This window comes from Acinonyx jubatus, chromosome X, assembly GCF_027475565.1.
Source record: "Acinonyx jubatus isolate Ajub_Pintada_27869175 chromosome X, VMU_Ajub_asm_v1.0, whole genome shotgun sequence".
NCBI classification, from domain to species: Eukaryota; Metazoa; Chordata; class Mammalia; order Carnivora; family Felidae; genus Acinonyx; species Acinonyx jubatus.
Window position 1 is genome coordinate 54,328,336 of NC_069389.1, and position 21,270 is coordinate 54,349,605.

At 54.3% G+C, this 21,270-nt stretch overlaps 1 protein-coding gene across 1 annotated transcript; it reads left to right on the forward strand.

Moving 5' to 3' along the window:
• Window positions 1-2,195: 2,195 nt before the first annotated feature.
• Window positions 2,196-15,030, forward strand: EFNB1 (ephrin B1). Its single transcript, XM_027053584.2, has 5 exons — window positions 2,196-3,140; window positions 11,614-11,891; window positions 12,645-12,737; window positions 12,934-13,062; window positions 13,198-15,030. Exons 1-5 carry the CDS (start codon window positions 3,013-3,015, stop codon window positions 13,608-13,610), a joined length of 1,041 nt encoding a protein of 346 aa, XP_026909385.1. The 5' UTR covers window positions 2,196-3,012; the 3' UTR covers window positions 13,611-15,030.
• Window positions 15,031-21,270: the final 6,240 nt, after the last annotated feature.

Genomic DNA, 21,270 nt, shown 5'->3' on the forward strand with positions numbered 1-21,270 from the left:
ATGTAGAGCAGGCCTAGACATAAAGAGTCTTCTCCTCTTTCCTCTGCTGCCCTCTCCAGCCATAATTAGGTGTTGGCACACTCAGAAGTTGCTTCTGTCTTCCCAGGTTTCCCAAGGAAACCCATAGCCTCATCTCCCCTATTCCCCTCCTGGTCTTGGGTTTGCCTCCCAAGGGGCATTGGGCATGTTAGCAGCAGAATCTGAGGCTGGTTCTGGGGTTGGTGGTGGCAATTTTAGGTGGGAACTTGGAGATGTGGCCAGGAACACAGATGAACTTTCCCAGGCCTAGCAACCTGGGAATGAAGAGTAGACTCCTGGCCATCCTGAAGGCTGCTGCCTTCCAAGTATGAACCAGCTTTTAACCAGGAATGTATTAAGTAAGTAAGTAGGCAAGGAGCAGCTGAAAATTTGTCAAGTCAATATAGGCTTTGGAGACAAATAAGCCTGGGGGAAATCCTGCTTCTGCCATCGATGAGCTCAGTGGAGCTACTTCTCTTCCCTGAGCCTTATCTTCCTTCTTATCTGAAATGGGGGGAGTGAAACTTATCTCATCAGACTATGAGAGAAAAGCCATCTAACATGATTCTTGGCACAGAGTAGGCACTCAGGAAGCAACACGCTTCTTTCCATACTCAGGTGCATGCACATTTCAAGGGATCCAAGTCTCTAAGCCAGACTACTGGTGTGCCCTTGTACCTTGTTCTCATTTCTCCTTGTTCACACCCCAATAAGGGGTCCAGCTGTCAGTTGAGAGACCTGACATAGTTCCTCCTCGACCCTGTCCACCCAGATCCCTCTCACCTTCCAGGCTCTGTCCCTAAAAGTAGAAGTGGCGTAGCTTCTCCCTTATTTCCCTCCAAATACAGTTTCACCCTACAGCCAAAGGGAGCATCATAGGATCCAGTGAGAAACCCCTACTTAAGTGATATGACACAAAACTGTGGAAATTGTAGAGAATTTGGGGAATGTTGCTCACTTAATTATCTCTATAAAGTATCAGCAAAGACAGTATATCCTTGGCAATCCCAAAGCCAACCCAAACCTAGATCTTCCTCCTAATGGTTTCCCTTCCTCCACATACTGGGCCGCAGTTCTTGCCAAGGCCACTAAGCCTGTCCCAAGTCTTGTGTTCAAATCATGTGCTAGGTTTGTGTGTGACAAGCTCCCAGGTTGGAGCTTCCAGTTTGTCCCAGGTCCCCACAGTGCTACAGAAGACCAGTAGGGGGAGACATTAGCACGTGGGTACGCCTGTTGGGGTCCGACCACGAGAGTGGGTCGGACTGGGAGGGTCTGAGCTATGGGATGGAGCCAAAGTTATAAGCAAGGAAGCGAGGAGGGGCGGGAAGAATGGGCGAGGGCTGGGAGACAAAGACCCAGATGGCGAGGCCGGGAGGGGCTGGAGTCTGGTGTTTTGGGGCCAGGACGCCCGCTTTTGCTTTTTCAAAAAGCGTCCACCCTGTGCCTTTGACTCTTTGCCTTCCAGGTGTCTTTCTTTATCGAGGTACTCTCTCACTCTCTCATCCCAGCTGGCCTATTCCGGGGCCTTGCCTGCGACTTCGGACAGGACACGACGCCAAATTTGGGTTCCTGGGTCCCACAAGGCTCTCCCCTAAAGCTGAGATTCCGAAAGCCCAGTCCCCAGGGGCAAAGAACTCACCTCCCACCCACCTCCATCCCGTACTTGTAATTGACCTCTCTCAGTCTCCATTACCTAACGCTATCCGTATGTTTAGGACTCCAGGTCCAAGTGCAAGCAGACACTGCATTGCTAGGGCAGGAGAAAAGACCACCAGAACTCTACGTGAGATGGGACCAAGAGCAAACAGGCTGTTTTTGCCACAGAGAGGGGCACAGAGCACGACTTCAGGGCTCCTGCGTAAAGAGAATGGAAGTACTTTCACGGGATACTTGTGACAGGGCCTGTGTGGCCCAGGTCAGTGGGCCAGAGTGTTGACTAGGCGCGCGGGAGGAGGGCAGGCCAACAGCCCTTGAGGAGCTCCAACTTCCCACGGGCTGCGCGCTCCGGGAACGGGACTATACCGGACCCACCCCTAACCGCAGGAGCCACACTCCGAGATTGGTGCCATCGCGAGCACGGCGTCCTTAAGAGCTCCCAGAAGCCCCGCCCCCTTCCTGTTCTGGGGGCGTGGTACGGGACGAGGACCCCCGAGACGGAGCTTACTATTGGCTAAGAGGAGTAGGGTTGGCCTTGCGTTCGCCTGAGCAGGGGAGTAGACAGCTCAGCGGCAGGCGAAGGGAGTCTATGCGCGCTGGACAGCAGTGGTAGTTGTGTGAAGCTCGCACTGGCCGCAGACCTTCGGGCGCAATCGCCCGGGAGCTAGGAGTCGGCGAAGGGGCTGCGGGGCTACCCGACGGAGGCTTCAGAATAGAAAACTGATGGAACTGGCTCGCTCGACTGCGTCTTCCCGCTCTTCTAAGTACACTGAACGGGGGCCCCACTGAAGTAGAAGCTGTCGGGGGGCGCGAAGCCCAGAGTCCCAGTGTGGCCTGGAGGAACAGAGACCGTGCCAGGGCGACCCAGCCGGGAGCCCCCGGATTGAGCTCGTGTTGTGGGGAGACTCCCATTTCTTCCGAGGGGCGTCGATCCCGAGACGGTCGAGGCGTCGGGGCGGCCACCGAGTCTTCAGTGGGGAGACCCAGTCAGGGAGAGGGCGCGCAGTCTCGAACAGTCTCCGGGAGCCAAGCGGAATCGGGCCGGATCACCCGGGGGCGCAGAGCCCCCGTCGCCCCTCGTGCGGCGGAGAGACCAAGGGAACGAGCCATCGGAGGCCGCGGCCCATGCCCAGGTTGGGGACAGCTGCCCAGTGAGTCCTCCTGGCCCGCCGGGCGGAGAAGAGCGACACCGAAGCCGGCGGGAGGGGAGCACTTCAAGGCCGGCGACTGCGGAGGATGGGCGCCTGAGCGGTTCAGAGCGCAGCGCAGCACGGGAAGGCGAGGCCAGTTTGCTGAGGAGGCGCCAGGGGATCCCAAGTGCAGCCTGCACCCGGGAAGATGGCCCGGCCTGGGCAGCGTTGGCTCAGCAAGTGGCTTGTGGCGATGGTCGTGTTGGCACTGTGCCGGCTTGCCACGCCGTTGGCCAAGAACCTGGAGCCCGTGTCCTGGAGTTCCCTCAACCCCAAGTGAGTAACTTATTGGCTCTGATCCCTGGGGGTGGGAGGCACTCCTGCAGGGTGAGGCCACGCGCCCCCGAGTGCGTGTGGGGAGGTGTTCCGAGGAAGAGCTGTACCCCATTTTGTCTCTGTCGTTTCCGTGTGTGTTTTCCTGCGGGCGGGCGGAGCAGGGTGCGGCGGGATGGGGTGGGGGCACTCGGCTGGGTTGTGACCCCTTAGCTTCCCCGCCTTCTCCTCCGCACGTCCCGGATCAAGTCGGGATGGTCGCGCCAGGCGGAGCTGGGAGTCCCGGCGCTCGAGGGCGCACCCGAGAGCTGGGTGGGGGAGAGAACGCATTCCCCTATGGGGCCCTTGGGAACGTGGCGGTTTTCGCAGAGAGCCGCTCGAGGGGCTAGCGTGACCTGGGTGGGGGCGAGGCCAGAACACAGGTTCCTCGTTTGTTTAGCTGTGAAAGGACCACAGCGCGGGACACCGCGCTTGGGGTGGGTGGCAGCGCCTGTATCCCCATTCGGGCTTCTCCCATTTTCATTTCTCTTTCTTCCCTGTTTGCCTCTCTAGCTTTTCGCTTTGCCGTCTCTTCTAGCCCCTCTTTTCTCCCTGCCGGGCCATGGAAGGGCGGGCGTCGCTCCCAGGCTCACAAAGGCGGCGGGTGGAGAGGGGCGGAGTGGGAGAGGTATCTGGGAGGGGGTGGTTTCGATCCAGCGCCTGTCGGGGGTCTAATGGAGCCGGTGGCAGAGCTTCGAGAGCCGGCCCAGGCAGGGAGTGGCGTCCGAGCTGGCGAGGGAGGTGGGTGGGGGTCGAAGGATTCCTGCTCAAGCGGGTCCCGTTGGCCCCCCCACCCTATGTCCCTCAGATTGGGAAGCTATGCTTAGCTTTTCCCAAGGGGTTAGGGAGGTAGCTATGTAGAGAAGATCCTTTCTTTTCTTCCTCCTCCTTCCCCCTTCACAATTCCCCCTACCCCAAACAACACACACACCTTTTAGGGCGGTGGCTCAGTGGTTTCTGGGCTGTTAGTGAAGAGTCGCTGGGGCTGTGTGATGACCTCTGGACCTTTTACTCTTCTGGCATTCAGGACTGGGGTTGAAATCCAGGGTCAAGATTGCTCTTCCTGTTTTGTGGAGGTCCCGGCAATGTGCAGACACCCCTACTTAGTGGGAAAATGGGGGGCTTTGGCCTGCCCTCTATGCTCTCTGATGTTTGTATCCGGAATCCCTGTCCACTCTCATGGGCTCCCCGCTAACTTCCCCGGGCTCCTGCCTCCCTTGGCCTCTTAGGTTCCAGGGACAGTGCGTCTCTTAGCCCTGGAGGGGAAGAAATCAGCTTCTCTAGTTCTATTTTCCTTGGGTTAAGGTAGAGTCCTATTTACTGGTTTGTGGGATGGTTAAAACAAGGTCAGTGTGAGGGTTTGGGAAAGAGAACAAGGTACAAGGAAAGGGATTGACAAGAATTTCTCCCCCACCTAGAAGCCAACCTGGGTGCAGAGCTCTCCTAACAGCAGGGATTCAAGATAGTCTGGGGACCCCTGAGCTAAACAGGGGAAAGGTTCTGAAGAGCCCAGTTCCCTCATGTAAGGGTGGAGGCTGGAAATGCTCTCTCTTGAACCAGGATAACTGAAATCCGCCTGGGGTAGCCCATTATAGGGGCTCATGGGAGTGACCTAATTGCTCTCTCGAGTCTCTAACCAGAGATAGCATGCAGCTCCACAGCTGGAAAGGAGCCCTCCTGCAGAGTTGGGGGGGGGGGAGCTGGGAGAAACAAGATCTCTCTGAGCTTCTCTGTTTTTGTGTTCTGAGCCTTTAGTTCTCTGGACCAGTTTATAGGTTTTTGAGTTCTGCCCATGCCACCATCCACTTCAAGCTGAGGGCAGGCATCCTTGAGGGGGTGGTAAGGTGGGGGGGTGGCTGAGGACTCAGTAGGACCTGCACAAATTCTATCCCATAATTGAACAGATACTGAGAATGGTGGGGGACTGATCTTGGCGCCCCTGCACACACACACACACTCCCAGTTCCATCTATGCCCAAGGGTCTGTGTGTGTTGGCACATGGGGGATGGGCAGGAGGACAGGAGGGAGGCACTGCCCTCAGCTCCACTCAAGCTCTGGGGGCTGCCTCTGCCACCGCGCCCAACCCTCAGGCTGCCACAGCCTTTCAACTAAACAGTCTTTCTCTGTCTCTCCCTCTTTGCCTCCTGCCGGAGTTCTCCCTCTCAGGTCTGTGTCTGGTTTGCCCTCTCACACCCTCTGTGAGCTGTGCTCACCTCCCCTCTCCAGCTAGGTTCGCCTGCTCTCCCTCTTTCTCACACTCCCTCTCACTCTTAGTCACTCTCTGCCTCTTTTTCTCAAGTCCTTTTGTTTCTCGCACATGCCCGTGCTCTCCCTCACAGGCTCATTTTCTCTCTTCCCTCCCTCTTCCTCCCTGCTTTTGGTCTCTTTACTCAGCCTTGTCAGGAGCTGGCACCCCCACCCCACCCCTCAAATCTCCCAGTGCCTATAAACCTTGCTTAATTGCTTCCTTATTGGGAAAAAAATCAAAATAAAGAAGTGATGGGGCTGGGGGTATGTTTCCAGGTTCCAGGGTGCGTGCAGCCCCAGTCCTGACTGGAAGAGGGGAGCTGGAAGGGCCGGCTTAAGACTTCCAGCTTCTTTCCCAAATCCGTGCTGGGGTCTTTGAATGGGTAGCATTAGCTTCTGCCTCTTCGGCCCCTCCTGTCAGATTACCCTGATGAACAGAGGTTGGGGAAGCAGGTTTAGTCCCACTAGAGGTTGGGAGAAACCAGAATGAATGCATGTGCTTGGGTGGGTTGGGGGCTGTGATGGAAGGTCCCAGAGCAGCCCCCTCCCCCAACTTCTTCCCCTGAGAGCTTGGGGCAGCCGGTAGGCCTCACACTTGAGTCCTCAGCCAAGTCCAGCTGCTGCAGTTCAGTCTCTCAGTCCCATTCTGACCCCTTCCTGCCCCCCACTCAGGTTCCCCCACCTCCAGGGAGTGGGAATGTGCCTGAGATCACATTACACCTTCCCTATAAGGGGGTGGGGGTGGGGGGTTCAGCTTGGTGTCCAGGACCCTTGACTCCATCCAACATGGGTGGGGGCAGCTGCAGACCCTAACCCAGGCTTGCCTGCCACAAGCCAAAGTGTTGGTCCCAGCCCCCTCACAGCTGTTCCAGCTCACAGTCCTGGGGAGGCCAGCTCAGGGGGCCCCTTTCCAGGGTGGCTGACCTCTCCTACTCTGTGGTTGATTGGCCACAGGTGGGGGCCTGAGAGTGTTGGGAACCCAGCAGCTCCTAAAGTTTCCTGTTCCCCTTCCTCCCCACCCCCACCCCAGGCAGCCAGGCCAGGGCAAGAAGGGCCTGTGAGGCTGGGGTGCAGGCTAAATTGAGGGTTCCCTGTATCCCCTCAGGTTCTTTGTTGCCTCATCAGCTCAGGTGAATGGGGACGGCCAGGCCGTGGATAGTACTCTTTTCTGGGGTTTGGACTGTGGAGGAGGTGGGCCAGCCAGGAGGCAGCTTATTGCCATGAGAACACCAGGTTTGGGGGAGGGTACACTCCATGATTATCAGGGGAGCTGTGGTGGGATGTTTACCAGCCACATTCTGGGTTCCTTGCCTTGTGTACCATAACCCACTCCTCCTGGGTGTGTTTTCATAGTGGTCATTTGGGGTGGGGGTGCTAGCAGCCAGGAACATAAGCCGTAAATGGTACTGTGCTTGGCAATGCTAACTAACAGGCAGCACCTTGCTACTTACAAAGCATCCTCATATGTAAATATTATTGGTTGTTCCCAACCACCCTGGGAAGTAGGAATTGTCCCCATTTCCAGATGAGAAGGCATATGCCTGGAACAGGGAAATGAATTGTCTGAACTCAGTCTGCTTATAGTGGGTAGAGCTTGCTGTATGCCATTCTTTCCATGCCATCCTGCTATACCTTGGAATCTAGGAGAGATAGGAATTCAAGGTGGGGTTTGGAAAGAGGTGCCATCTCCCTGCCCCTCTTACTTCACAGATGTGCGTGCATCTGTCCTCATGACTCAGGCCCTGCCTGCATCAGATAAGCAGTGCTCTGGCTTCCTCATTTGATTTTGCTAGGTCTACCAGCAGCCTTGCTTGGGTGACCTGAACTAGAGGCAGCCAACTCACTGCCTGGCACTCTCCCTCCTGAGTGCTGAATCTCACCTTTGGTTCCTCTCTGGGCCGGGAATCTCACTTCCTCTCAGGGATCCCCTAGAAAGCAGACAGGGAAGGGTGTGTTAAGCCCCCAATGGGCCCTAGTGTTAGCCTGGTGGGGCAGAGGGGAGAGCGTAGTCCCGTGTAGGTGGGGAGGGTGACCCTCTGGGGCTCTCCTGGCCTCCCTACCTCCGACAGTGCTGCGTGTGTGCCAGGACCCAGCTGCTGTTCCTGCCCACCCACGCCTGGGCGGGCACTGCTGGGACATGCCAGGCCTGCTCCTGCTGCCTTGGGGGCTGGGTGGAGCTGGGGGAATGAAAGAGGAGCCTTTAATTTGGGGGCTCCCCACCCTTGCTGGGATGAGAGCAGACTTGAGCTCTGGCTTGGGGTCTGTCCTCTGCTCGTCCTGCCACTCTGTGGGTGCAGGCATAGTGGTGCTGGGTTCACCAAATCAAAGCTGTGTCTAGAGTCTTAACCAGACTTGCACTAGCATGGCCAGGGACCACGCTCTCCCAATCTCTGACCACGGGTTCCTAGAGCCTGTGGGAAGGGTGAGAGAGAAGAAAATGTAGATGTGGTGGAACATGGGCACCTTTCTGGGCATGACACCCACATCTGCAAGCTAGCCCCACTGTAGACTGTATGTGTTTGGGTGGAGAGGGGCTCAGCTGGACAAAAGAAACAGGAGGACAGTTGGCCTCTGACCAGGCTACTGCCCCAGACTCTTCAGGCTTCTCGAATGGCAGGATTCTGATTAGCAGTCATGGTGGCCCTTCTCAGCTCAGTAGAAAGGCTGAGAGACAAATGGGCTAGGGTAGAAGGAAGAAGTAGGCTATAAGACAGGAGCTGGAATGGCCTCCTTCAAGTCCCTTTACTCCCTGGGGTGGCTCACTGGGGTCCTGGGGCTATCAGAAGCTAAAGAGAGAAGGCCTCAGGAGTTACCATGGCGACCTGCTTCAGGCTTCCTGCTGGGCCTTGTCAATCCCCTTATTTTCCAGAAAAGGGCTTTGTCTAGGGGTGGCCCCAGGCAAGAAAGCTTGGCTTGATAATGGAGGAGTAGTAGTTTTTGAAAAGTGGGGGATAAAGAGTTTAACTTGGGGACAATCTCTTCCTCCAACTCTCTTGCCCCTATTCCTAACCTGATATGTATGAGGAAAGATGGGCAGGGTCCTTCCTATACAGTATGGCTAGTGTTGTAAGCTGACTTCAGGTTTCACTCTCACTGGCTACATGCTCACCTTGGCAAGGTCCCCTTGCCACTTTCCTGGGATTCTCAAAGGCCAAGAAGCAGTTTTCCTGGTGGTACAGAAGATGCTGAAAAGGCACCATTATGGGGGATCAGGGTCAGGGAAGGCAGGTCTCCTCAGGGTCTTCTCCCTTCTTCACTTTAGGAGAAGGTGAGTTTTCCCTCTGCAGCTGCCAGGCAAATTAACTAATGAATATTTATGAAGTCTTCTCTGAGGTTGAGGAGTCTGAGGGGTGTTAGGGGCAATAGTCCTCTTTTCTTCCCCTTCCCCCATCCACTATATAGACATCTGCTACCTCAATGTGTCTGGATTCAAGGGATAACCCCAAGTAGCTGGAAGCCCTGTGTTTCGCTTCTGGAACTCCAGAACCTGAGTGGCCACAGATGTGCTCAGAACACATAAGACTCCCTGGTGAGGAGGCCAGGTCCAAGTGGTTAGGAAGGTGAGCTGGCCCGTACCCCCCATTTGCATGTCCTCTGTGTACCTGCTGTCACCTCCATGTAGGGTCTTGTTGAGGTGCAGCTGTACAAGGATTCAGCCAATGTTTCAGGTCTTCTTAGACCCCCTAGGGGTCAACATCCTGGGTGAGGTTAGCCTCCTCTGGTTGCCTTTGAGAACTTCTCCTCAATAGGAATGTTCATCTGATCACTCCCTCCCTCCCATGAGGAGCCTGGACTCTGTGGGTCTTAAAGGTTCTTCTGGTGCTAAGAAGTTAGAAGTTGTCTAATCCTGCTGTCTGGATGGAACCAGTGTGAGGATTGGAAAATGAAAAATGCCTTGGGAGTCATAGGGCGTCTGGTGAAACTTCTCAGCCTTTTGTGGTTAATGGGGTGAAGATGTTTCCTCTCAAATGTTTGTATGGGCCTTCATCCCATCCCCACCTCCTTTCTGGCCCTCTGGAGTTCAGTAAAGCTAGATACTAAGGGAAAGACCTTCTCATTGTGGTTTTTGCCAACCTGTACAGCAAAATGGCATGTCCCAGCTTGTTGAAGCCTCCTTTAACATCGAGGGAGGGCTGTCTTTCTTCATCTACTTGGTCTAGACTCACCTCCTGGGGTATCATTTCCCTCCCTTGAGTGAGGGCACTGTGCAACCACTAGGCACTCATACCTTGTGCTCCCCACTGTGGTATGGGCCTCCAGGAAGTGGAGCCATGCTTTTCCACTGTGAGCTTTGTTCTCTTGAAGCACTGCTTTCAACCCTTCATTGTCCTTACTAGAAAGTCTGTCTCCAGTGGGATGAACCCCACACTGTTTGTTGTGACCCTCAAGGCCTTTCACCCTGGTTCCAGCTGAGCTTATCAGCCTCCTCTTCTGCTTCTCTCTACCAGTTGTGGGGCCAATCACTGGCCTGGGGTTTGTGTCCCAGCCACTCTTGTCCACTCTTGCTCTGTGTTAACTTCTAATTCCTTACCCAGGACCCACTTTCATTCTGCTCCTTCTGAGGAACCATCTTAGACCATCCTGTCAGATGAACTGTCTCCTTCCTCTCCCTGCCTCCAGTTCTTGCCGTTTGAACCACCCTCCTCCCACATAACCTACAGATAGCCTTGTCCCGTCTATTGCCAAAGCATGGACCATTTTTACTTTTCTGACCTACAGCAGACAGTAAAATCCTTGAGGATGGAGCCATAATTCCTCTTCCTATGTCCCCTCACCCACTGAAAAAACCGCAAGACTGGCCTCATAGGTACTTGCTGTTAATCTGGCCTCCTGCCTGTAGGCAAACTAGACTGTTTCTAAGCAGGAGTCAAACACGTTGAGTACCTACTGTGTGCTAGGCACTCTGCATGCACCATTGCATCCCCTCCACAATCTCAGGAGGGTAGGGCTCTTACCTCTGCCAGTTTATAAGTGAGGAAATGGAAACTCAGGGAGATCAGGTAGCTCATCCAAGGTTGCAGAGCTCAGAAGGGGCATGTCTGTCTGATTCCAAAGTCTGTCTGCTTCTTCCTTGCTACATACTATTGCCTTGTTTCCAGCTCCAGCCTGCCCAGGCTCAGAAATGGCCAAGATAGCACCACCATTTTGCTGTGTGCTTAGGCAAGGACACTGATATGAATAGATGGCCCTGGGCAGCTGCTCTCTCCCTGCTATTCCCTGTGCCTGGCCTTCAGGATTAGAAGAGGAACCTGGCTCAGAAGGCATTTGTCCATCTTCCTCAGGATCTGGAACAGAGGCAGTGTGGAGATGGGTAGATTAGAACACAGATGTATGAAGTTCCTGGGGCCCTATCTTACATAATCTGTTGTCCCTGCTTGGGCCCCTTCTTCCCTCCCTCTGTTCTTTTAGGACTGAGACTGGTCAAGTTTGGGGACTCACATTCTTGCATTACAGGAGTTGAATCAGTCCCCTATAAGACACTGGGCTGTAGGAGTGGGAGGTGGGGAGAGCTATGTGGAATTGCTCCTGGCCAGAGACTATGCCCATCACCCTTGGTTCCAGGTGATGCCTATTCATATCTCCTCCTCATGCCCAAGATTAGCAAGGATGGCAGAGAAGGTATGGGTCCCAGATAGGTTGAGCTCCCCCAGTTGTTTTCTGGGAGCTGCAGGGGTGGTAGCTAAGGCATGTGTGGGCTTGTGTGTGGGCTTGTTTGTGTGTGTGTGTGTGTGTGTGTATGCGTGCATGTGCACAACATGTTCGTGTGCACACACATGCATGTGTGGTAGGGAGATGGTAGCAGTGGCTCTGAAGGAATGTGTGTGATGGGGGTGGGAAGAGGACAGGGCTGCCACCTCCAGGCAGCCCAAGCCTCACACCATTGGCCACATCAGCCCCCTGTGGAAATGCCACATTAGGACAAAGGGCTCCCCCAGCTACGCAGTGCCCCACCCTACCAAGCAGTCAAAGCCTGGCAGCCTTGCCCATGGGCCACCCCTTCCACACCCTGATGGCAGTGTGATTCTCTCTCTGCACCCCCAGACTAAGGATGGAGGGAGGACAGAATGCCTATTCTTGCCATCTCCACCCAGTAGGCTCAGCCTGGCCCCTCATTGTTTGTGCCCTTGATTCTGGAGATGGTCCGGGACCCCTGACCCTGAGGCTGACCATCTCTTCCCTTCTGGGCAGATTCCTGAGTGGGAAGGGCCTGGTGATCTACCCAAAGATTGGAGACAAGCTGGACATCATCTGCCCCCGAGCAGAAGCAGGGCGGCCCTATGAGTACTACAAGCTGTACCTGGTGCGGCCTGAGCAGGCAGCTGCTTGCAGCACTGTGCTTGACCCCAACGTGCTGGTCACCTGCAATAGGCCAGAGCAGGAAATCCGCTTCACCATTAAGTTCCAGGAGTTCAGCCCCAACTACATGGGCCTGGAGTTTAAGAAGCACCATGATTACTACATTACCTGTGAGTCTCTTCCCGTCATATGGTTCTCTCTTATCTAGGAGCTTTCTAAGTAGTACAGTGAGATAGCACACAGGCCACCTTGATCTGGGTTCCCTCTGAAGACTGGCATACTCTCCTTCCAGCCTGGCCTTGGAATTCTGGCCCTAACATTCACCAAGAGGATGGCTGCCAGCTCACCTTGGCTCTAGGAGTTGGCTGGGAGAGAACTCCACTTTGTGGTGCTCTCTCTTATTTCTTTGGCCTACCTAAGATATAATCTTGGGAGTGACAGAGTTGGAAGAACCCTTTGGGATCAGCTGGCTGTCCAGACTTTCTCTTCATGGGAAACTGGCCCCAAGAAGTGAAGGAGCTTCCTGCCCTGATATCACTCATGGAGTTAGGGGCAGGATTGGGACTCTAACCCAGTTCACCTGACTGGATTCCTTCTAGTCTGTATAGAAGCCTCCCTCATGATTCCAGTTCTGACTGTTTTGCCTCTGAGTGAGATCACACAATGAGAAGATACTGAGAAAGAAGGGCTAAGCCCTGGTGATGTTAAAGGAGCAGCACCCTTGGGGGAAGGCCTAGTTTCTGATGTGGCCTGAGCTGGGCCAGCTACTCTGTTCCCAGTGAGAGGGAGATAAGTAGAAAGGTTCACTGCTTGCCACTCCCCAATTCCCAGTTCTGTTCTCATGGGCTAAGACAGCACTAGGATTTCTAGGTAATGAGGGCAGACCTTCCTTTCCCCCTGACTTCTCTGGCCTCTTGCTACAGCTACATCCAATGGGAGTTTGGAGGGACTGGAAAACCGGGAGGGAGGTGTGTGCCGTACACGCACCATGAAGATCGTCATGAAGGTTGGGCAAGGTGAGTGCCCAGTCATAACAGATGTCTCTCTCTGGGTATGGATGTGTTTGGGAGTAGGGGAGGGGCAATGGGGTTAGAGTATCTGAGGTCTGATATACAGGCCATTGTTGGCCCATGCTAAATGAGCCCATGCTAGATGATTGAGGCATGTATGCTAGTGGGGTCCCCCATCAACCTGTGCTCTCCACACTCCCAGACCCCAATGCTGTGACACCTGAGCAGCTGACCACCAGCCGGCCAAGCAAGGAGGCAGATAACACTATCAAGATGGCCACACAGGCCCCCAGTGGTCGGGGCTCCCTGGGTGACTCTGATGGCAAGCATGGTGAGTGTATAGGTGTCTCCCAAAGGGCAGAACCCATTGCTTAGCTACCTTTTCAGGCCCTGTCTCTGAAGCGAGGCAGAACAGGGCCCTGGGACCCCTGGCTGACCATTTCTCCCCTCCCTTCTCCTTCCTCAGAGACTGTGAACCAGGAAGAGAAGAGTGGCCCAGGTGCGAGTGGAGGTGGCAGTGGAGACCCTGACAGCTTCTTCAACTCCAAGGTGGCATTGTTTGCGGCCGTTGGTGCTGGTTGCGTCATCTTCCTGCTCATCATCATCTTCCTGACAGTTCTGCTACTAAAGCTGCGCAAGCGGCATCGCAAGCACACCCAACAGCGGGCACCCGCCCTCTCACTCAGTACCCTGGCCAGTCCCAAGGGGGGCAGTGGCACGGCGGGCACCGAGCCCAGCGACATCATCATCCCCTTACGGACTACAGAGAACAACTACTGCCCCCACTATGAGAAGGTGAGTGGGGACTACGGGCACCCCGTCTACATCGTCCAGGAGATGCCACCCCAGAGCCCAGCGAACATCTACTACAAGGTCTGAGAGCCCAGTGCAGCCTCGGGCCCTGAGGGACAGTCAGCCAGGACTGCACCTCTCCTTTCTCCCCCACACTCCCTCCCCTTACCAGCTGTGCCCACCTTTGTATTTAGTTTTGTAGTTTCTTGGCTTTTATAATCCCCCTTTTGCCCTGCCCCCTGGGCTTCGGAGGGGGGTGCTTTTGCCCCCAGCCACCATGCTCTTGTGCCTTCCCCCTCTGGCCAGGCCTCTGGGCTCTGCAGGGGCACCCCTTCTTGGAGGGCAGGGTTGGACGCTGATGGACAGCAGGCAGGAAGATGCCCCCGTGGCCCTGCCCCCCACCCCCTTTCCCCCTTCCCAGGACTGTTTGTCCGCTATCATCACTGTTTTTAATGTTTTTGTGTTCATTTTTTAGCTGTCAACTCATTTGCATCTGTTTTTTAAAGAAAATGGAAAAATGGAAAATGCAGTCCCTCCTTAGGATTTCTGAGCCAGGCCCAGCTCAGTTTAAGGGAACTGGGGCAAGATGTGGCCAGCCAGGAAGCATAGGATGGCATTTCTTTTAAAAACTCCTTGGTATTTTGGGGAGGGGTGGCAGGCCAGAGCTCTTCTTGCCCATGAGGGAAGATGAGAGTGCCAATGGGCAAAGTGTTTCACTCTGTCCTCCTGACCCTCCTTCTACAAAGCTGATCTTGGGAATGGGGTAGTGGCTGCCACCCTTCCACCAAAAAAAAAAAAATCTCTTCCTTGTGGGATTCTTGGGCATCTCCTGCCTCCCTCACTCTCACGGTAATTAACGTCTTAATTGGCTGTTGCCTGGGGAACAGGAGAGCTGCTGCAGGCAGATGACCTCATGGGGGTGGAGGGAGGTGAGGTGCCCAGGTGGCTATTTGCCCTGCAGATCTGGGAGTTCCCCCTCCCCCTCCCCGCCCTGTTCTCTCCTCACCTTTGGCATCCTTTGGCCCTGTGGGGAAACAGAGGCCCAGGGCAGAGACCTAAGCGGGTATAAGGCCAGGTGGTCTGCTCCTTTTCTGGGCTCTAGCACAAGTGGGTGCCCCCCTCAACCCAGCTTCCACTGGCCCCTCCAATCTTGGGCTGGGGCCTGGAAAGAGGAAGAGGCTGCCCAGGGCTGGGCCAGCATGCCGTGCACTTTGACCCCGGCTCCTTGCCAGCACGGCTGCTAACAGACTGCCACTTGAGTGCGCCTTGCAGGTGCTCCCAGAGTGGCCATGGAAGGAGCTGGGCCTTACACCATCCATCCACCTCCACACTGCCTCCTGGCCAGCTGCCCACCCCAGTGCCAGGTGGGAGAGGGAGCGGAACAGCCATCCCCTTCCAGGTGGCAGTTGGAAGGGTTTTTTGTTTTTGTTTCTGTTGCCATTTGTGTAAATACTAGTCTTTTTGGAAAAAATAATGTAAAGATGTTTTGTATAAACTCTGAATTATTTTCTTGTTGCTTTTTTCTTAGAAAAAATGAGAACTAAAAAAAAAAAATTAACCACATGGAGAACTGGGTGTAAAATTGTGTCATGATGTTGTGGAATGAAGTGTGAGTGAGTATGTGAGTGTGTGTGTGTGAGTGTGTGTGTGTTTGTCTGTGTGTGTGAGACAGAGAGAGACAGAGAGATTCCCTGTGCCCAAACCACTGAAGATCTGGGCAGGTATAAGAAGAGGGTGGCTTTCCTAGTGGAACAAGATGTTTCAATTGTCCTGTGCCTTTCCTCTTCTGCCCGCAGGATCCTCTGCCCTCTTGTTCTGCTGGAGCCTGTGACAATTTCTTCCTGTCTATCCTGTCACCTTTGTGGCATAGGCCGTGAGCATCTGCCCAGTCTGTCGTTAGGCTCAGCTAGAGAGAATTGATGGGGGAGGAGGTGTTCCCATGGGGACCTGGGTGTGTCTGCAAGTACTGCCACCACCTGGCTGGAGCTACATCTGGAACCTGCTGGCAGGCCCAGCCCTGCCCTGCCTCAAGACACCTAAAGGTGGATAGAAATAACTTCCTAAGAGCTGGGCCTCACTTGTGGCCCATTGGGTACTGAGGTTTCAGGCTGCCCAGTTCACTTCGTAGTCAGAAGATTCTTCCTCTATTGTCTCCAGAGCTGGGCCACACCAGAACCCTCACCATGGCATACTTAGGAGCTTCTGGCTAGCAGTTGAAGCCCTCGAGCTAGAGCACCCCTGAGCACTCAGTTCCCCTGAAGGCTCGTGGTCCAGGAGTGTGGCAAGGGCCCTGAAGAGGGTTTGGCCTCAGTCCCGCAACAGAGATGCATACTGGCAGGGCCTGGGGCCTTCCCACTCCAGTCTGAGGGGATTCCCTGTCGAGATGGCTAAGGCAGATGTCAGAAGTGGAGGCCATGTGAGATCCCACTAGCTAGAAATAGGTAACAAGGCACTAGAGGAAAGGAGAAAGAGGAAGGAAGGGGGGGGGGTTGGTTAGTGATCCAGAACAAGAAGCCTCAGAGAAGCAGCCAAGGAGCAGGCAGGGCTATGAGGGAATTGGGAAGCACATGGAGAAGCAAGGGGGAGGAGAGCCACGGGACCTGTAAGGCGAAGGGAAGGGAGGCTGGGCCTGGCTGGGGTGCTCCTGGAGCCAGCTGGGGCAGAGGCTGTTTATTTGGTTTCTCATTAACCAAAGGAAGTGCCTGGATCAGATGGGGCCTCTGCTACTTGAGTGACTGCCCAGAGTGGGGCCCTCAGCCTGGCTTGGTGGTCTTTAACCAGAACTGGTTCAGGCCAGGTTGATATCTCTGAGGTGGAGCCTGACCAGGGTTGGGTGAGCTGTCCCTTACTCCTATAACTGAGTGTCCTTGGGTGGTCCCCCATCCCGCCCAAGATATCAGCTACCCTCACCCTGTCGGTGGGGGGTTGAGTTCCTGGGAGCCCCTTGGGAGTAGCTGTGGGAGTATGAAGTAAAAATCTGTGGGGGAGAGCAGAGGAAAGTATGGGGCAGTCTCCAACAGCCCAGGTTTGTGACTGCCTATTCTTACTTGCCCTGGCCTGGGTGCTGTGACTGGTGCTGGTGTGAGCTCAGTATCCAAGCCATGCTGGCCACACAGTGGTGCTCAGTAGCTCCTTGTGGCAGAGTGTCCTTTACCTGGCCAGTGCCTGCCACTTTTTTCAAACACTTATCTTACACACACTATGTCATTGAGTCTCGTAAACTTCCTGTGAGGGTGGACAGTGAGGAATTTTGGCCTCATATTTGAGATGAGGAAACTGAGACCCTGTGAGGGGCAGTAACTTACCCAAGAACACACATCAAGTTATCCAGAGCACTAGGATTGGAGCCCAGGCCTTTTTCTATACCACAAGCAAATAAAAGTTTCTTGATGGTGATTCTCCTTTTCCCCACACCCCTGTTCCTTGTGCTGTCCCTGGTGAGACTGAGCAAGCATGCTTCCTTAGGGGTCTTGAAGAACAGGAGACCTTCCCTGCCCCCTTACCTTCCCATCTGTGTGGGTCAGAGAGAGACCAAGCATAGCTAGGTGGAGGCAGGAGGTGTGAGCCTCCCGTGGTAGGGCCCCAGACCAGCCCCACCCTCAGCTCTAATTCCTGTCCCAGCTGGGCCAAGCTCCTGGTGAGTCAGGGATAGAGGATGCTTTCCAGGTGAGGGTGGGGCTGCCTGGCTTCCTCTGCAGGCTGAGCCCAGATCACCAATGAGACAGGCTGGGCAGCTGCTAGCCAGGCCTCAGTTTCCCTAAAGGGACAGGCCATGTGGAGCTGGGGAACTGGGGCTCTTATGATTTATTGCACCAGTCCATTTGATGCTCATAGGAGGCCTCCCTGAGGATGCGGATGGCCTGGCACACTCGAGACAGGGACTTGGCGGGTGGGGGGGGGGGGGGGTCGGGGAGGGAGGTGAAGAACCCAAGGAGAGACCCAGGCCCCACTGGGATCATCGTAGGTGGTGCTTTGGCCACCTGGCATCAGTCCATCTCAGAAATCCACCTTGCCTGCCTAGCTGCCTGTCCTGCCCAGGCACGTCACAGTCCCACTGACACCCCAGCAGAGTCAGCCCCAGCTGGCCTGGGGACCCTCCTTGCCCATCTGCTGCCGGTCTCCTGTACAGCTGGCCATTAGATCTGGGGGGCTGGGGCCCCAGCTGGTGCTTGTTAGCTTGGCTCCCCCTTTGGGAGGCTGCTGAGGAGAAGACCAACCTCCACCCAGGACAGGGGTCACAGATCCCAAACTGAAAGCAATTTAAGGGCATGGGGGAGACAGTAATTATATGTTCTGTTTCCAATAGTTAATTACCCAGCTGGCAAAGAGAAAGGAAAGAGGAAAAGCTGGGGAGTGGGGGGAATAAGGAATGTGTGAAGGGATATGGAAGGGTGTGAGGAGTTTGCTGCAGGGCCCTTTGATACAGGGGAAAGAGCCCCAGGCTGAGAGGCTAGAGACTAAGGGCCTGTCCCAACTCCAACATGACTTTTTGACCAGAGGCAGGCAGGTCCCTGCTTCTTTTGACCTCAATTTCCCTGTCAGGGTAATGAGGAGTAGAACTAGATGTCTTCATTCATTCAGAAAATATTTACTGAGCAGCCAATATATGCCAGCTAGTGGTCTGGGCACTGGGATGCAGTGGTGAACAGAATAGATAAGGTCCCTATTTCCAGGGACCTCACATTCTATAAAGGCCTTTAAGTGCCTGGTTAGCTCTTAACTGTGCTTCTGTGATGATGGGTCATGGGAATGTGAGAGGCAGAATAGAAGATACACAGATTAAAACCTTGGGTTCTGAAGTTAACCTTTCATGCATTCATTCATCCATTTTTTCCCCATAAAATGTTGAAGGCCTGGCACATTGTAAGCACCAAATACCTGTTGTTTTCCTCCTGAGGCATGGAATGGGCAGTTCAGCTGGGCTTCCTGGGGGACCTCAAGCCCCGGCCTTTCTCATCATCACTGACCAAAGCTGGCCTTTTGCAAAGTTACTGAACATCCTCATCAGAAGTTTTCCTGAGGCGCCAATCCCCAGTTACCTTCCCTAACCCCAATCCTGGGTCCCTGGCTGGGGGCTGGGCAAAATATATCCATGATAAACACTTCCAAAGCCAAAGTAGAAGAGATGTTTGTCCTTAGTCCTTGCCTACTCCTATGGCTCCATGGTTTCGTCTCTCCCATCCTTCCTAGAGGCAGTACATGAGGCACTGGCTTCCAAGAGAGAATCTTCCCGTTTTCTCTGGCCAGGGCCCTAGAGAGAGGCTCCAGATGGCTTCTTTGCTTCCAGGTTACCAGAAGCCAAGGAGATCCTGGAATCCATCTGACATCACAGGGACTTCACACTGGCTGAATTCTGCTGGGCAGAGTGTTTGTTCTCAAGGGGTACTAGCTGGTGGTTTCCCTGGCTGCCCTCATGCCTGTTCAGTAGAATCTGAGAGGTTAGAGGCCAGGAAATGGTAGCGCTAGGAGTGTCCTGAGAGCTCCTTTCCAGAACAAGCCACTTATGGGGAAACTGAGGCCCAGACACCAGAAGGGACTTACTCAAGGGCACACAGGGAGTGCTTGCTGGCAGAGCCAAGCATCACAACCATTTCCTTTACCTCACAGGTCATGGTTGTGTGCTCTTCTTTCTTGCACACTGTTGCTTTGTTCCCCCAGAATCCCCAGGCGTTTGTGTATGTGAGTGAACCAAACAAATCTATATATACACAGTATTTATATTGACAAACTATGTAAGTTGACACAAGGCAATTACCAAAATGACACATTATAACCCTGAGGAAAACATGGCCCTGGGAAGTTTAGGCCTAGTCAGAGCAGACCTCGAAAATGCACTGATGGTTCACCCCATTCCCTAGGGCCCCCCTCTCCTGTGGTACCTCACACAGCTCTGAAGTCACTCAGTACAATAGTTTAGGGACAACTGTAGAGTCCAGGCCTACTAGTTTGTGTAGTTCATGGCCTGGACCCAGAATTGGGCATCTCAATTGGGCAGAGCCTTAAAAGTCATGCAGTTCACCCTTCCCTGGAAGCCTAGTGAGGCCATACAGCCTCCTGTGCACACCTCCAGGACCTTCCTCCCTCCCTCCCCCACCCAGGCAGCCAGCCTGGGCCTTTCAGGACAGCCTGACAGTTAGCTGTCCTTGCCCTGTCTTCAGCCCCCCTACACACACTAATAGCCATGGCAGTAACATGCTTTCACATGCAAATTGCTATGGAATTCTCAGCCCCTGTTGGTGCCCCAGCCCCCAAGGCCTCCCCCTGGGCAGATTCAGAGAAGAGAATGGAATCTTTCAAGTTGTTAGGGCCTTTAGAGACCTTCTAGTCCAGCCTCCTTGTTGGATGGATGGGAAAACTGAGGTCCAGAGAGGGGGAAGAAGGAACTGCCCACAGTCACATAGAAAGTTCACCAGGACTGGCCTTCACCCAGGTCTTCTGACTTCCAGCCCATTGCCGCTTCAAACCACCACACAGCTCCCAATCCCCCTGCCCCACCCCCACCACGGGTTGTTTATTGTGGACTCTGGGATCCCTCCCTCTAGCACAGACACTCAGCTGAGGCAGCTCTCAGTGGGGCCTGGGAGTGTTGAATCCACAGAAGAAAAGGCCAAAGGTGTCTATGACTTAGAGGCATTGCCCAGGGAAGGGAGCCATTCTCCTTTGAAACAAGTGATAGGCAGGATTTGCTCACTTCTCTCTCTGTGCAACAACCGTCACCCCCACCCCCCACCCCCAATCTAGGCTGAACTGCTCTCACATCCCCCCCACCCCCCCGCCCCAGCAGGCCTGCCAAGCCATGCCAAACCTCACCAGATCTTCCTAGCTTTGTGTATCATCACTCTGCTGGAGTTGTCACCGGTAAAACCTCGGCCCTGGGAAGCCCAGGAACCAGGCCCCAGGTTGGGTATGGAAAAATCTCCCTTCCTTTCAGTTCAGCTGAAATAAGATCAGAATTTTCTGAAATGAACTTTACAAGGAAACAAAACTAAACAGCAAAGGGGAAAAAGAGACTAGTTTACAGAGCACAGGTGTCTGCTCCCAGCTCAGCCTCGGTCTTGCCACAGATGGGTCTAAGCTAGAAACTTCAGGGTTATCCTTTAGTTCTGCCCCGAAACAGCTCTTGACTCTGACCATTTCTAACCACCCCTAATGCCACAACTCTGATTCAAGCTGCCTTCATCTCCTGCCTGGACTATGGCAATAGCCTCCTAACTGGTCTCCCGGCTTCCATCCTGTCCCCATCTCTTGCAGAACAGCAGCCAAAATGATCCTTCCCAAACTCACTCCTGATACTGTCAGTCTGTTTACCTTTCAAATTTGTCAGTCATCCATCAGCTCCTTAGCATGGCTATCAGGGCCCTGGGTGGTCTGGTCCCTACCCATATTTTGAGCTTTGAACCTCTCATCCCTCCATACCATGCTCACCTTACATCCCAACAACACATGCCTCCCCATTGGTCCCTGACCACAAGAGGCACCGTTAAGCCTTTCTGGATGCACTTCCTTCCATCAGCCAGAAATGCCCATCCCCTTGCCCTTGGCCTGGCAAACTCCTATTAATCCTTCATGGACACTTCTGATCCACAGATCCAGGCAAGGGTAGAGTTCCCTTCTCAGTTCTCACAGTACTTCTGCTCACACTATGTGGCCTGTTTCCTCCACTAGATTGTGAGCTTCCAGAGGGCAGAAACTGTTTAATTCATCTCTGTAACTCACCTGGAGTGAGGCCCAGTACAGAGTTTAGCAC